A 17,816-nucleotide genomic window follows, 5' to 3' on the forward strand; every position below is an offset into this window, starting at 1 on the left:
GGAGAGGTGTCAAAAAAATTTGCCATGGTAAAATGTGGATGAGACGGTGGTTGGGAAACTGATGGAAAGAAACATATGAAGCTTAAATCCCACTACCCTCATAAAGGCGACCACCTTGAGAAGCAAGCCCATCCTCCCCTCACAACAGACCTCAGAGGCAATAGAAAGAAGCTGGGGTTCAGCTTTTGCTTTAAAAAAAAGAAAAAGAGGAATTGTGTTCACATCTGTATACGGGATAATCTGACCCCCAGAATCATCTGACCCCAAGCACAAGCCAGGCAACTCCTCCTCCACAAACCCAAAGACAAGTAGAGAGGGCCCAGAAGGGGCTCTAGATGTAGGAATAACCTGTACAGTGGAAAGTAGGGCTGAGATTGCTGAGATTAGTGACTTTGTTGATTAGCCCAGCAAATATTTAATGAAAGCACACTAAATGCCATCTCAAATTTACATTCTAAAACTGAGCTCTACAAACACTCATCAGGACCTGTTCTCCCTATGGCCTTCCCTAGCTTAATGAAGCCCCAGTTACACTGACCAAACACTTGGGAGATAACCTTAACTCTTCTATTACACATTCCATACCCAAGCTATCAAGAAATCTTGTTAGAGCCCACTTAAAATATACTCCAAATCTGACCCCTTCTCACCAGCTCCACTATCACTACCCTGGTCCAAGCCATCATCATACCCCAACTGGACACCCACAACAGACTCCTAACTGGTTTCCTTACTTCTGCTCATTTCCCTTCATCTAATCTTAACACAGCAGCAAGAGTAACCCTATTAAAAAGTAATTCAGATCATGCCATTCCTCTACTCAGAAGCCTCCAGCAGCCCCTCCTCACTCAAAGTAAAATCCAGAGTCTTGGCAATGTTCTATAAATGCCAAATTTCTCTGACATTATCTCCTACCATCCTCCCTTTTTCTGAGTGTATTCCAGGCACACTGACCTCCCCTCTTCCATTCACACACATGGATACACACACATTTATACAGATGCAAGTCAATAGGCATTAGGTATAACTCAGGGTGAAAACTGGCCAATTTTGAACAGAGAAATGACATGATCTGATTTCATTTTAAAATAATCACTCTGGCTGCTCGTTAAGATAAAATGGTAGGTGAGCAAGAGCAGACAGAGGGAGACCAGTTAGCAGGCTATCCAGATGGTAGTAGATTGGACCAGGGGGCCACTGTGGAAATGGTGGACATGTTTTGAAGGCAGAGCCAAGAAAATGTGTGGACAGAATATAGACTATATTTAAAAAATGACAAAAATCAAGAATGATATCCAGGTTTTCAACCTGAGCAACCTAAATAATGGAGTTGGCATTAAATGAGGTGGGGAAGACTGTGGATGAAATAGATTTGAGAGGCTGAAGGTTAGGAGTTCAGTTTTAGACATGCTAAGATGTCCTTCAGACATCCAAGTGGAAGTTTCTGGCAGACAACTGGTTACATAAGCTTGAATTTTAGAGTTGGAGGCAGGGCTGGAAATATACATTTGGGAGATGATAGCACCCAGATGCATCAGTAAGACTGCATGAGATCATTGGAGAAATAAGTTTAGCTAGAGAGGAAAGGGGGTTCAATGAATGGACACTGGGGTATTCTGATATTTAGAGGGTATTGGAATGACAAGAAACAGCAAAAAGAGACTGAGTAAAAGTCAGAAAATGAGGAGAAAAACCAGGTGAGTTGGATGTCCTGGAAGCAAAATGAAAAAAGTGTCTCAATAAAGCAAGTGATTGGCTGTCTAAATGCTGCTGAGAGGTCAAGTCCATCGAGAACATGGGAAATGACAACTGGACTCAGCAATCACATGGTCATTGCTGACCTTGGAAATGTTTTTGTAGGATGCTGTGGGCAAAAATTTGGTGGATTTAAGAGAAAATGAGAAAGGTCAAGTCCATCGAGAACATGGGAAATGACAACTGGACTCAGCAATCACATGGTCATTGCTGACCTTGGAAATGTTTTTGTAGGATGCTGTGGGCAAAAATTTGGTGGATTTAAGAGAAAATGAGAGAAACAGAACTGAAGAACTAAGGAATGGGGCAGTAGCTGGAAGGAGATGTGAGTGAAGAAGGGAGATTTTATTCACCATGTTCTCTTTTGTACCAACGTAAAAGGAGGCATCTAAAAATATCAATAGGATAAGTCAAGTTTAATATTAAACAGCTGGTTTTCTCTGAATACATTGACCTATTTAGGTTCATATTTATCACGCAGGCCCTCATTAGGCGCTGAAGGAATATTTTCTTTTCCCCTGGAAAAGAGCCAAGCTAGAGCAGTCAGATGATGTTTAATTTTCAGGGAGTTCAGATGTCCTCTTAAGTTTCATGAACATCAGTGACCTTTTTGGGACAATTTCCACCACTGTGTCTGGTCTTTGGTTAAGACACATCATTGCCTTGCTAACCTATCATCTATCCCTGCTGAGTTTCTAAGCTGCCCAAGCAAAAGATTTGTGAAGCCCTAGAGAAAAACAATTTTTTAAAGAAACTACACAAATGAAAGCAAGACCCAAGATCAAAATAGCTGATGTGGACTTCCTGGTTGTATTTAAGCCCATGAAATGAAATAAATAATCATAACCAAAATTTCAACAATCTTTAAGGAATCCATAACCATTCTTGTCTGGTTTTCATTGAAAACTGGAAAGACTATTCCCTAAGTGACTGGTTAAGAGATTAAAAATACAAAGCAGCAAAATGATGGCAAGGGCAGGCTTGCTATGAGAAAGCACCGACAATAACAAACTAACAGCTAAACTTGTCTCTGACTCATGGAAAAATATGTGAAATCAGGTTATCCCGGCTTAAAAATAATGAATCACACAACTTTGAATACAGATGTCAGGAAAGCACATGTGTATTTCTGAATACAAATAATAATGAAAGGATATAGAGGTATTCATGCAAACTGTAATCAATTATGTCCACAAAAAAGCAGAGTCTACGTTATTTCTATAGTTGAGAATCCATGAAGAATATCAATGAACAGAAGTAATGTCCCTCTCAGGTAATTACTAAGAGATGCTACATTTCATAGGAAGCAGTAAGTTTTCACGCTTTCTTAAGTTTGGGCTTTTTAAAAGCCATCTCTGATTTGCCTATCTAAATTAGATGAAAGCGTACCTTAACAGAAGATTTGTTTTGGTAGAAAATCCAAACTTTGGTAATTATAGTACATGGCTGAAAAGCACTGCTAAAGATCCACTACATCGTTGAGGAACAAAATGTAAAACTCTACCCAGATTTGAAGGGCATAAAGGTACAAAGAGGGAGAAGAATCAGAAAATATGAATTCTGAATCTAACTTTGTCATCAATTGTGTTACTTTGGTTACTTTGAACCCTTAAAGATTCTATGCCTTAAATATCTCCTCTCCTCAACAATAAGCAAAAAAAAAAAAAAAAAAAACAAAGTTGGTATTCAGACTACAAGTTGTTTTTTAATTGATGTGTAATTGACATACAATATTATATTGGTTTCAGGTATACAACACGGTGATTTGACAGTTATATACATCATAAAATACTCACCACGATAAGTGTAATCACCATGTGCCACCATACCAGGTTATTACAATCTTATTGGCAATATTCCCTAAGCTATACTTTTCATCTCTGTGACTTACTTATTTTATAGCTGGGAGTTTGAGCCTCTTAATCCCCTTGGACTACACATTTTTAAAGTTCAATGAATTTAGATAACCTAGGATTTTTTTATGTGTCTCATATTTACTTTCAAGTTTTAAAAAACAAGAATTTTCTCACAAAAGATATATTTACGTTTTTAAATATATTTATAATTATATAAATGAATATAAATATTTATGTTAAAGACATACATTTAAATGTCATTTGTAGTGGAAACTGGTGCACTGCTCAGATCCTCTTCCTTCCCCCCCCCTCCCAATTTTCAGCATCAAAACACTAATTCCTCAGTCTCCCAGCTCTTTCAAGTGTTTCCTGCAGAGCTCATTACTGAGGCCCTCCCCAGGAACTGCTAGCCACAGAAGGAAGCTTCCATGCCTCTCCCTGGAGATATCTGATCTCCAATGACTGGTCAGTTGGAGAGTACAAAGTTTTGGCCTCTTGAACTCAACATAGGACAACTCTGAACTGTCACTTTAGGCAGAGTTCCTGTCAGACCTGCAGAGGCCTCTGTTGAGACTTTATCATGGTTCCACTTCTGTGGTGTGTTCTCAGTCCCTCACTCTTTATCAGTGTTGTCCTGAGCACACTCCCCAGAACCTCCATCAGGAAAATCTGTACCTTTCAGTATGTTTCCCAGGAAACCCAACCTAAGACATTAGGTACTACAGGCTAGTCAACCACAGGACACAAATCTTCAGTTCCCTCAAATGACTGTTTCTCAACCAATCTGTGGCCAGAACTTAGTTACTTCATGCCGCAGAATGAGGCAAACAAAACAAAATAAAACAACTCAGCTTAATCCTGTCTTGGTTCTCCCACCATTCTCTGAAATAAGAACCGTAACAGCTGCACACTTACTGAGAACTTATATGCCAAGCACCATGCTTAGCACTTGATTATATCTAATGAAGATTCGGAGTAACTGCATAGAGAAGTTACTATTATTAGCCACATTTAATAAAGAAGTGAACCAAAGTTAAGTATGTCAATAGTCGTAGTACTAAGTGGGAGATCTAGGCCTCCAATCCAGGCTGCAGGATTCCAAAATCCATGGTTTCACACTACACAATGGCCTCTGATCGCCATGAGTCCTGTCAGCAAACACATGCCTGGTGGTTCCGCTGGAGAGAATCCAGGTGCATTAGCAGAAAACAATCATGACTTCCTGGGAAAACCCAACAGATTAGCACATCTTCCTTGTGTGGGAAAGTCAATGTCAAGTATAAGAAACACTAAAGCACTTTAAGCAATTAACACTCCAACCTCTGGATTCCTAATTAAATCAGTACTCAAAACTTAGTTGTACTTTGACTAAAATTGTGAGACCTACTACAGTACTTCTGTACCTTATCTTTTATACTTATTTTTTTGTATTTTCAGTTTTAAAAAGTTTATCTCCATTTTTAAAAATGAAAGTCAGACTACTGAATTTATAATTGTATATTTTATAGATTTGACTTTCTTGTACATTGGCACAGTATATGAAAATAAGCATTAGATTTTTTTTTCTAGTGGGGGAATTTGACCTTTAATGCTCCAGAATAGAGAAGAGCTTAATAGTATGGACAATCCAAAACTTTCAATTGCATATTTCTCTAACATTTTTATAGTTTCAGTAAACGTCTCTCTTAAATGGCAATTCTTTATTATTGTTTGAGTCCAGCAACAAAGATATCCAAAAGTAAGGGGAGTTTCAAAAATACTAATGCCCTTGGGGCACCTGGGTGGCTCAGTCATTTAAGTGTCTGACTCTTGATTTTGGGTCTGGTCATGATCTCAGGGTCATGGGATTGAGCCCCGCATTGGACTCCCAGCTCTGCCTGGAGACTGCTTGAGATTCTCTCTCTCCCTCTGCCTCTCCCCCACTTGTGTGTGCTCTCTCTCTCTCTCAATAAATAAAATCTTTAAAATACATATATTCATATTTATATATATTCATACACACGCACGCACACACACACACACACACACACACACATGAATGCCCTGAATGTTGATGGATGGTGAGTCAGGTGAGAGCACCGAACAGCTAGCTAGCAATGTACCTTTCTGCCAGGCAGGTCCGTGTGCCACTAACCAGCTGTGTGACTTTGGACATGTTTTTTAATCTGAGGCACACTATTTTCTGCATTATACAACATAAACAATACATGACTCATAGGAATACTATAAAAATTAAAACTACAATATTTCCAAGGTTTATGAAAGAACTTTTAGGCACTTAATTAGTAGGGGCTATTATCCTTAACAAAGATAAAGTGTTTACACACTTCTTAGCGGGAATCAGCAAATGGGAAATTACTTTGTGTGGCTTTACTTCACAGGAACCCTTAAGGGAAACACCCAGTGAAAATGTTTGAGAAGCATGCATTTTACATGTAAGTGCCAAGTTGAAGTAATTAGATAAAAAGAAAGAAATGGCAGGAAAAGACAATACATTAACATAATAGCATGATGTAAAATTTAGCTTAGAAATGTTTGCTTTACTTAAATTCATTCCTAGGCAGCAGCAAGATTTGCCTCTTTTCACTCTTATGAAAATAGAAATTCCTTTGGGGGATAGTAGGAGTGAGCCAGCCAGTAACCCCCCAAAATCTGGGAAGGCTACAAACCATTTCCTAAGCCAACACAAGTACATGATACACAGATGGCCTTTGCCTTAACATTTTTTGGGGAAGCCAACTATTGTTACAATTTAAACTATGAGATACAGCTACCAAAAAAAAATGACATTTAAAATAAGAACAAATGTGAATACACAACCTAAACTTAAAAAATGAAGACCTACTTCCTAAGAAATATTGATAGCATTTGTAAGATAAGCACAGAAATTAGGAACAAGGGATTTTCCACTGTTAGCCCAGGGAATAGGAGCTGGGAGGTGAAAAAGGACCTGTTGTTTTTGACCAGATGTTACCTATGGATTGTTTCCCTTTGCCTTTGGTGTTTCTCCCCCAACCACTTTTGCCATAAGTACATCCCTGCTCCTTCTCTTCTGAGCTAAAGAAAAACAGCCACCATGGCCTTACAGATTAGACTCAGAACAGAACTGGCAATCTAGTCTTTAACTGAAAAACCACTTCAGCCATAAACATTTCTCCTTTTTCTTTAATCCCTATAACTTCCTCTTCTCTAGCTTCACCTTCCAAGAATATGCTAAAACGAAAAAACAACAACAAAAAGAGGAAAAGAGAATTTATCTATAAAGTATTTCTCAAGCTAGATCACAAATGCTAGTTATGTATTAGGTGTTTTTCACTCTTTGATTGGGTTGCCCTGTGTCCTAGACGCTGTGCTGTGAACGCATCTTTGAAACAGCTCTTGGACCTTCTGGTTAGGAGTAAGGAGGCATTAACCAAATAATCAAATGGCACTTGTGTTGAAGACAGTACACAGGCATTTATAAGATGAAAAGGTCAAGAAACAACCTAATAGGAAGGGTCTATGAAGGCTTCTCAAGAAGTGACTTCGAATGAGGTGGGAAAGATGAGAGGAGTTGCTGACGTATAGAGAATGTCAGGCGTTTGGAGTGTGAATAAGTAGACAAAGCAGACAGAGGTTGGTTAGCAGGGTGAACAGACTAGTTTATGCCAAGACCCAAAACAAGGAAAATGAAAAGTGTTAAGTAAACATGTGAATAAAATTTAATGAATTTGTTTATTGAAGAACTTCTCAGAACTATCAATATGTTAAGAGGCACTATGAATTTCTAAGTGATGTATATCAAACCGTGAATGCACTATCCTAAGGGCACTGTCAGCTGTGTTGGGCAACTATTGATCTAGGATCATGGTTCTCAATTGCTGGCAATTCTGCCCTTCAAGGGTTATTTGACAATTTTTGGAGACATTTCTCATTGCCACAAGTTGGGGGTACCGTCGGCAGCTAGTGAGTAGAGGCTACCAATGTTGATAAACATCTTATAATGCACAGGAGAACATGCCACATCAAAGAATTATCTGACCCAAATGTCAATAATGTTGAGGTTGAAAAGTCCTGATCTAGCACAAAGCTCCTTCCAAACATTCCAGGGAGATGGCTTTCTAAGTTTCTGGACTGGCCTCATTGTCAGAAATGTCTTTATCATTTTGAATCAAAGTATATTTCTCTAAAACTTTTTACTATTAGTTTTATTTCTACACCTTGGGATCCCAAAGGAAAAATATCTAATCCATGACAGATTTTCAAAAGTTGAGACTACTGTGATATCCCCCCAATTTTTCATTTTCAGGTTGAAAAATCACATGTTGGTGTCCTATCCCTGCTTCTCAAAAAAACAAAACAAAAACAAAAACAAAACAAAACAAACAAAAAACCCCAAAAAACAAAACGTAATTGCAGAAGTGAAGACAAAAATCCAAATTAAAATGAAACATTCTGAGATTATTAAAAATAACAATAGTGTAGTTACCAAGTACTGACCACCACGAGAGATACCCTCCCAGGCATAGGCCTCACAGTGACAGAGCTGGAGCTGAACTGTCAAGTTCATGTTCTTTGTGTGAATATTCACTATCATTTTACATCACATATAATTGTTCTCCTTTTCCCAACTCTGGCTCCAGTAATTTCCAGCTCCTCTTCCGTCTGTCCCCTTCCCCACTTAACTGTGCCTGCAGCCAGACACAGGGCTATCACAGCGCTTGTCCCAACCACCTGCTTCGGAAGCAGGTCAGGCCACCTGGAGCCCTTATGTCCTACACGCCACACTTTTCTGAATTTGTCCTGTTGCCCTGTGAAAGAATCCGAGGACAACCAAAAGAAAGATCTAGAAGAGTCTTGGCACGTACCGTAAGAGAAAAATTCTTGGATTTTCTGTTTTGAGGAGCATAAACAGTTTCAGTTATAAAATGTATACTAAAAAGTAAACTATCTTCTCTGTTTTTACTGAAGCTGGGTGATGAGAACATGACGATCCATTATACCATTCTCTCTACTTTTGTGTATGCTGGGAAATATTTTTGTAAAAACAAAAACAAAAAAAACACTCCTCTCTTCTCTGTATTTAATATTCAGCCACGGCTTTCCTTTCTTATTCTGTATTCTCTATTTAATGCTGTCGTAAAGAAACTATTTTTAAAATAAAGTCTCAAGTCGCATACCTTAAATATAAACAAATTTTTCATTTTTCAATTACACCTCACTAAAGCTGGAAAAAAACAGAGTCACACACAAAGAAAGATTAACCCCAGAGTAGACCAAACTCTTTAAACCGCTTAAAGATTAACATATGTGTGCACTTTCTCCCTGTTCCATTCTTCCCCTTCTTTTTAACATTACCAACTTCATGTTTATGGCATGCATGCAATCAGAGAAATGGAAATGCATCTTACAACTACCAGAAATAAACACAGTGCTTCTGGCTGTAGTGGATGCAATTGTAGCTGAAGCTTCATACGGGAAGGTTTGTTTGTCACATTTACTCACCAAGGATCCTAAGGTCTCATGGAATTAAGGCAATATTAAACCACATTGTAGGGCATGCATATCCCTGAGCAGTGAAGGACATGACGTGGCTCCTTGGCTCCTGGTGATGGCTGTGTCCTGGACTCTGAGGTCCCGGCTCTGAATCCCATGAGGGCAACTAAGTTTTCACTAGTCCTCATAAGAACACATTTCCCCTCTCACTGTAGCCAGCTGCCCACACAGCACCAGATAAAAGGGTGTGTGGACTGTACTCATCAATCATCAGATTGAAGAAACAATGGCAAATTAATTTCTTCCCCAAGGTAGGCCAGTGTTGCCATCTTTCTTGATAAAATGGAATGTTGTCAATCATTTCACGAGATGCCAAACTACCTTTCCTTAATCATTAATAAATAAGTTTGCTACCTACAACAGAATTCAAAATTTGAAGCCACTGAAGCAAAAATATATTTTTCTTTTAAAGAAATGCTGTTGAACAAATCATGTCTATTTTTTCTCTAACCACTTCACACTTCCTTTGTTTCTTTTATCCCTTAAATATAGATTTTTCTGGCCTAGTTGTCTTCACAAGTTCATGTTCTCAAGGGGCAAACCCACAATGAAAATAAAAACAGTAATAACTGCTAGCATATATTTACATGCGCCTGGCACCTTCCATGTTCCAGGCTTTGTTCTACATGCTTTACCTGTGGGAGTTCACTTAAACACACAACATACCTAGGAATAGATACTGTTGTTATCACAATATTACTCTGAGGAAACAAATGCACAAAGATGAAGTAACATGGCCAATGTTTCCAAGTTTTCAACCTAACACATCAAATCTGAAAGTGGTTGCCATTCTTGGGGCACCTAGGTGGCACAGTAGGTTAAGTGTCCAACTCTTAGTTTCGGCTCCAGTTGTGATCTCAGGGTCATGAGATTAAGCCCCACGTTGGGCTCCATGCTCATCACAGTCTGCCCCTCCCTGGCTTCTCATAAATAAATAGATCTTAAGAAAAAAAAAGTGGTTGCCATTCCCAGTATATCCCCACCCCTACATCCTAGCAGTTAAGCACCAGTGATTTTTCGGTTCCCCCATCTGTTCAATTTTATTTGCATATCCTAAGCATATATTTAAACATGTGGGTCCTGTTCTTAGTTGCTTTTGCTAGAAATTGGGAAAAAAAATCTCAGTCTCCATCATCAATGGGAAATATTAAATAAATTACAGTACTATCCTACTGTGAAATATAATACAGTCTTTAAAAAGAATGAGGCATATGCAAATATAGTAACATGGAAAATGTCCGTGATATATTACTGAGTGAAAAGAACAAATTATAAAACAAATGATCCAACAAACAAATGTCAAACATCTGTATGTGCCTAAGCATATAGGAAAATGTCTGGAAGAATATGCCAAATTCTGGAGAAGAAAGAGGATTGAAAAGTAGGGGAAATAAGGAAAAGTGAATTGTTTACTTTTTGATAATAGGCTCATGCTATATTTATAATGCAAAAAAGAATGTTAAACAATGTCTGAAAGGCTAAAATTATTTGGTGAAGCCATTACTTAGCCAGATCTTTCCCCCACCGATTATTTATTCCATTTTATTTTTCCAAATTTATTTTCCTTTCCCTCCCCCACACACAGTCTGGGCACCAATTATAATGGACTTTTTCTTTTCTAAACACTTCTTGGATTTTCTTATGCTTCCACCTCAACTCAGAGTACTCTCTTTACCATTAAATTCAGTCTCTCTAAAGAAAACCATACATATTATATTTTGGTACATATTTCATAAAAGGAAAAATGTAAATATCCAGGAAATTTTCTGTATTTTGAATCATCCAGGTTTAATACATTTTAAATATATTGCTTCCTGAATTGTAAAGCATCCAAAACTAATAAAGAGCTATGAAGTTTCTTAACACATATTTCTTTGTATAAAAAAATGGCTTACTTAAACATTTTGGACATTGTGATTGCCTTGAATGATTTTTAGAATGAAGTAAAATACACACACACAAAAGAAAAAGATGCATGTCACTCTAAAAATTTTAAAAATCAAAAACAAGTTTCTTACCATTGTGAGGGTAAATGGATGGTTTTCTAATGCAGACACACTGGGACAATGTAGAATAATATACTAGAAAACAACAAACATAATTTTTAAATGACCAAGAAAGAAGTTCAAGTATTCTCATGATGGCACAAATACTAATTTTCAAAAATTATATGAAGATAAAGGGAATTTCAGGCACATGGGTGGCTCAGTCAGTTAAGCATTTGACTCTTGATTTCAGCTCAGGTCATGATCTCAGGGTTGCGAGATCAAGCTCTGCACTGGGCTCCAAGCTGGGCATGGAGCCTGCTTAAGATTCTCTCTCCCCTCCTCTGTCTCTCCCCCTTTCCCTGTCACTATAAAAAATAAAATAAAATAAAAATAAAAATAAGTAAATACATACATAAATAAAAGTTGCTGGACACTTACTCACCTGGCCAGGTCTTGCTTTAAAATTTTCTTTGATCATTCGGATTTCCATGACATCTGAGGGATGACTTATGACCGAGATAATGGTGACTGGTTTATTGCTCCGGATACACCTGTAAAGTCTCTCAGCACAATACAGGCACAAAGGTCCAGAAATCCAAAGCCAAGTCTAATGGAGAATTTTTAAAATATACTTTAAGAAATACTTGTGTTGTAGGAATCTTTATATCCTACTCAATTGTTTATTTCATACATTACAGTAATGGTATTGTAATCTGTATTTTAAATAATAAAATGTAAAGAAAAACTAGCAAAAAATAAGATGCTCACTGCAACTTATTCAAACAAGACTAAATATAAAAGAAGTAATGTGCCACATTAATAGGTATGCGTACTTTGTTTCATATTTCCTTCTGTGCATACAGAATAAATACAAAATACATGTATATACAATATCTTCATCTAAAAAGAGAAGAAAGGGAAGTTAAATGCTCAAACCTGAAGACAATTTTAGAAAAAAAATGTACCAGTCCAATGTTTGTTAAAAAAAAAAAAAAAGAATGGGGCACCTGGGTGGCACAGCGGTTAAGCGTCTGCCTTCGGCTCAGGGCATGATCCCAGCGTTATGGGATCGAGCCCCACATCAGGCTCCTCTGCTGTGAGCCTGCTTCTTCCTCTCCCACTCCCCCTGCTTATGTTCCCTCTCTGCCTGGCTGTCTCGATCTCTGTCGAATAAATAAATAAATAAATAAATAAATAAATAAAATCTTTAAAAAAAAGAAAAGAAAAGAAAAAAGAAATCCTGGATATATGTATGAATATTTTTTTTTTTTAAGGTATTAAAATGTTCTAATTTTCAGGAGTAATTGGAATTCTTCAAACTATCAGGTAAGTTTTTTTTTTTAAGTTTATTTATTTATTTTTTACTTGAGTGTAGTTGACACACAATGTTATGTTAGTTTCAGCTGTACAACTTAGTGATTTGACAAGTTTATACATTATCCTATATTCACTATAAGTATGGCTACCATCTCTCCCATTACATCACTATTACAATATCATTATGTTTTCTTATGCCATGCCTTTTACTCAACCCTGGGTATTTTTAATGCACATAATATATGCATTATGTATATACATAATGTATATACAATATAAAATATGTATATGAATGTATTTTAAAATATAGGGTATACTAAGCATGTTGCTTCCAACTTACTTTTACATAATAAAAATAATATGAACAGAAGGTATTTTATAGAATTTGGAAAGTGTGACAATTTTGCATGTGTGCTGGATGGATAGCCCCGATCCCAGGATAACCCACTGCATATGCTCAGAAGTACAGAAGCCTGTCCTGTGTAGCCAACCCTTCTCCTAGAACAGCATGCCATATTTCCCCCATAACTGGGAACCCTCCGACCCAAATTTATTTTAACAGTTACTTTTTTCTAAACCTTATTTACATAGCTATTTCAGACCTTACTCCTTCCATGCAGACAGATCATGCCTCTTCCTGATATTTAGTTGGATGCTGTGTGGGTAGTAGGCATCACAAGACAAGCCTTGCAATGCAGCAGGCTTGCAACTTTGAAACAGTCACTTACCCCTCGAGCATCAAGTTCCACATAAGTAAAATGGGAGTCACATTACCTGTCCTGCCTAACAGATAGCATTGTGAGAAGCCAAGAAAACTCTGAAAATTGCAAAGTCTATGAGAAACCTAGAGGATTATTATTAAAAATAAACACACAACTAACATACTCATTCCAAAGTCATCTATAAATTCACTCTGCTTTTTGACTCCTCTTTCTTCTCTTTTGAAAAGAGGTATTTGACATCACTGTCCCATACTTCCACCTGCCATAGTCAGAGTACAGCTTGTTAATTCCCACATCGGCAGCTCCCATACCCCCATGGGAAGATTAGGGCCCTTATGGAACCACTTGCTGGGTATTTGGATAAGAAGTTTTCCAAGAGCAAGCATTTTAGTCAAAGACCTGGTTTTGGACTCTACTTCTACCTGTATTAGGTTGTAGAGTTTGCTCAAGGTATTTTATGTATTTAAGTCACAATTTCATCATCAGAAAATTAAGGATGAATTTAATTGCTTCAAAGGGCTATTGTGAATATTAAAAGAAATTATGCATGCAGTACATTTTAGCACAGCATCTAGCAGATGATACCAAGCATTCGATAAATTAATTTTACAATTTATCATTGATAATATTATACATAATATCATACCATATTATGCTATACCATAATAATAATTATAACTAGTCCTTTCACTATTGTTTTTATTATTCAAACTACTTTTCTCAATGGACAGGGAAAATATCTTTGTCACCTCTCTTTTGGAAAGCACAAGTGCCACAGTATGCAAAGATTATATGACCAGTTATACGACCAGGAATTTTTTATATTCTGTAATATCATAGGTCTTTCTTCTTGAACTGCCAGCTGCCTCTAATGGAAAAATAGATGCTATCTTGCTGTTGAAACATCCTGAAATGTTCTATAATTGTGTTATATACCTTCAAAAACATGTTTAAATGCAATGCTGATCAATAATTATGGAAATATGGATTTTGAGGAGACCATCAAAGATATAAAATTAATCTGACCTGTGGAAAATTAGCTTGAAACCTGGGTTCTTCCATACAAATGTTCACGAATCTGTTTTGGGTAAGTTCATCTGGTTTTGAAAGTCCTCCAGAGAAAGTTTCATGAAAATGTTCCAAGGCATGGTCTGGTGAGTGAACATTCTGGTAGTGGGTTCCATTAGGATTGATGCAGCCAGGAGGGTGGGTATCTAAATTAGCTTGATACTTCAGCAGCCCTCTGAAATCAAATTAAGGGAAAAAGAGGAAGATTAAAATGAAATTGAAATCAGAGGACACAGTGTAAGAAAATAGCCTCTTTTTCTTATTAACTTTCCATAGCATTTATCTGAAAAGTGCTTTTCATATATCTTATTTAGGAGCAATTGAGAAATCCTAAAACTTTTAATAAATTCTTTATTTTTAATAAATTCTAATTATTCTTTATTATTAAACCAAGAGTTTTAGCCCTTAAACAATAGAAATACAAGGTAGGGAAGACCACATCAACCTTTCCAACTATTCTTAAATTTCACAGCCTTTATTTCAACTCTATTATGCATGCATACAATCATATATCAGTTTTCACTTCAATAAATACTATAGTGATGAGTACTTTTGCTGTATCTTCAAACACAAATGGGAAAGTATAGGGATCATATCTGATTTGGCTAAGACTGGATAAAAAAGGCCTTGATGATTTACACAGATATTAAACAAACATAACAGAAACTGGAAGCTTGCATCTCCTTTGGTCTGAAAATAATTAATATACAGCAATTAGACCCTAGACATATTTATTTTTCAATTTCTCCATAACCAAAACCACATAAAAGACTCTAAAATAATTGATCAGGCAGGAAAGCTTATAACCCTAAAATACCATTCTGACTGTTTCATGTTTTGTGACCTCCTAAGACCAACCATTCAACTTTCTGTGTTTTATGTAGTTATTAATAAAAAATTAAGATCTACCTCATGGGGATAGTGCATCAAGTGGCAGATCATGCAAAACATCAAAAAAGATCCCTATTGCATAAGCAAATCTTGAGGAAAAACTTAAGATTTTGAAAACCATTGGAAATTTGTCAGTGTGTTTTATTTTTATTTTAAACATACTAAAATTTTGGTATCCAAAACTATTTTTCCTGGTTGGCTAAGAATGTATTCTTAAATTACTCTTCAAGTTACCAAATAATTAACTTTAGTGTGCACAGCTACAATGATTTTATAAATGATTTTGCAAATATATTTTGAAACACCAAATTATAACTGAATAATAAGACTAAAGAGATCCAATATATGAAAATTAGAAAAGCAGTGGCCAAGGCAGTCTTTGCTAGAACTCACCATCTACTCAACCTGATCATTCTCCTTTTGCTAATGTTCATTCACTTTCTCTCTTCTTTTTTTAAAAAATATTTTATGTGTTTATTTGAGAGAGAGAGAGAGTGCACCTGAGCAGGGGGAGGGGCAGAGGGAGAGGGAGAAGCAGACTCCCTGCAGAGCAGGGTGCCTGAGATCATGACCCAAGCCAAAGGCATATGCTTAACTCACTGAGCCATCCAGGTGCCCCTCTCTCCTCTTTATTATTTTCATCTATATATTTTCATCTATATATATATCTATATTACTTTCATCCTTTTGAGTAATCATACTGAAGACATCAGAGCGCATAGTATATGTTATAGTATATATCTATGTAGCAGGCTGTATTATGTAACATCAATGGCACCCCACACACCCATTCTTTAAAGCAATGCAATAGATATGGCCTAGGTACAGAGTAAATTAATGGTTATTATAAAAGTGTGAGCCAAGTATAGAACCCTTCCTAGAATTCTAGTCATATAATACAATCATTGTGGTATTATACTTGGAGAACCTATGAATTTGATTCAGCTTTCATTACAAGTCAAGATTTACCCAAACCTGTTGCTCCTACTGACCATCCCAAGGCTGACAGGTGGGTAGGCCAAAAATCTCAGGCATTTATTCTACTGGCCTGAAATTGAACAAGCATTGCATAATGTATTTGGCACTATTCGAGGTGATTCTACAAAGTTCGATAAGGAGTCAACTCTGGTCCCTGATCCTCAAATACTTAAAATCTAGTTTAGAAGACATCTTGGGAGAAGCTGAATGGAAGTCAGACCATAGGTAATTGGGCTAGAGTATTTTAATAAGACCTTAGTAATGTGTGGTAAACACAGGCCCCAAACAGAGCAATTTATATACATTTCACACTATATGCACAACAACTGCATGACATAGGAATTATTATTCCCATTTTACAAATTAAGAAACTATTTTAATGAATTAAATAACACCCCAGAGTCACACAGCTGATACGTGGCAGAGCCAAGATTTGAACCCAGTTCTGACTCAAATTCTAGGCTCTTCTTCACCTGTCATTATACTCCATGTTAGTTCATTGGATCCTTACAACATATCTGAGAAAGGTAAGGAGAGGAAGATTAATATTTAAGATAGGATGTCAGGATTTTTTAAACATCTATTTCTCACTTAAGCTTGAAAACAAAATAAACAGGGTAAGCGTTTTGATGCCCATTACACAGATGAGAGACTTAAGGCTTTGTTTAGGTAAGAGATTAACTAAATGGTCTTCTAAGCATGGGATTTAGAAACCTCCTCTCCCTCATTCCAAAAACCTATACCATATACAGTAAATCAGTTGGTTAAAGAAGTTGACATTAAGGAAAGAGGTTCAAAATAACAAAAGCCTGGAAATAAAGTCAGATAACGTGGGGGGAGGGGAAGGAAGTGTGTGTGTGTGTGTGTGTGTGTGTGTGTGTGTCCGCGCCCATTGGAAAAGGGTTGCTTAACATAGGCAAATGAATGTTATTTACTAAGTCTTAACTGTTTATTTACTCAGGTCTTAAGTGTTCAGGTGGGCAGGACCCATTGCTAATGATCTGTAGAATGACAAACGTTGTTACTATGCAGTAGAAATCTTCAGGCCAGCTCAGTCAAATAAAGCATTGCTGTTCTTGGTATTTCAAGGGGTATGTAATATTCTAAAATCCCTTTCAGGGGTGCCTGGTATATCTCAGTGATGTGGGCAACAACGAAGATCAGCATTGTCTGGCATACAAACACAGAGCTGCATGTTCCTAAAAGCTCTGTTGCATTTGGAAAGATTGCATTAAACTCTAAAGAAAGACATGTATATCTGCTGAAATAAATTAGATACTAGGGATTAAAAACAATCATAAAACAAAAAAAATCACACATAAGATACAACTCAATTTAAACAAACATGCTCACAGTGAAGTAAACAGAATAAAGAGATGATATCTGATATTTATCTATCAATCCAAATATATCCATAATATCTAGTCTACATTTCTATTAAAAATTCTTCAGAATGAAATTATTTTAATGGGCACCAAATACAATGTTTAAAGAAATATTATATTCTAAGAATGCATATTCTAAAAATTCCAAGAAATTCTGCACTGGTACAAAAGAAATGAGAACTTCTAAAACGTAAGTTATTGCATTTTACTAGACTTGAAAACTAACATAAAATAAATTGGTTTGGTTAGAACTATGCTCCCTCCTTTTCCAAATCTATAACTAGGTAGAGCTGTACATTTTTGTTCAATGAATACATTGGT

The 17,816-nt window shown here is 36.6% G+C and overlaps 1 protein-coding gene across 9 annotated transcripts in view; it reads right to left on the bottom strand.

The window, feature by feature from the left end:
* Positions 1-17,816, bottom strand: part of LOC113269421 (NADPH oxidase 4) — a 173,201-nt gene that overhangs the window by 88,410 nt on the left and 66,975 nt on the right. For all 9 annotated transcript variants that reach the window (XR_007188989.2, XM_057314595.1, XM_057314594.1 and 6 more), the window contains 3 exons: positions 14,200-14,416; positions 11,577-11,741; positions 11,165-11,227 (listed from right to left, as the gene is read on the bottom strand). Coding sequence is in view for 8 of the 9 variants with exons in the window: in XM_057314595.1 (XP_057170578.1) it covers positions 11,165-11,227; positions 11,577-11,741; positions 14,200-14,416 (445 nt within the window). In the remaining variant the exon portion in view is untranslated. The remainder of the gene's footprint in view (positions 1-11,164; positions 11,228-11,576; positions 11,742-14,199; positions 14,417-17,816) is intronic.

Source organism: Ursus arctos, unplaced genomic scaffold, assembly GCF_023065955.2.
Source record: "Ursus arctos isolate Adak ecotype North America unplaced genomic scaffold, UrsArc2.0 scaffold_19, whole genome shotgun sequence".
Classification (NCBI taxonomy): domain Eukaryota; kingdom Metazoa; phylum Chordata; class Mammalia; order Carnivora; family Ursidae; genus Ursus; species Ursus arctos.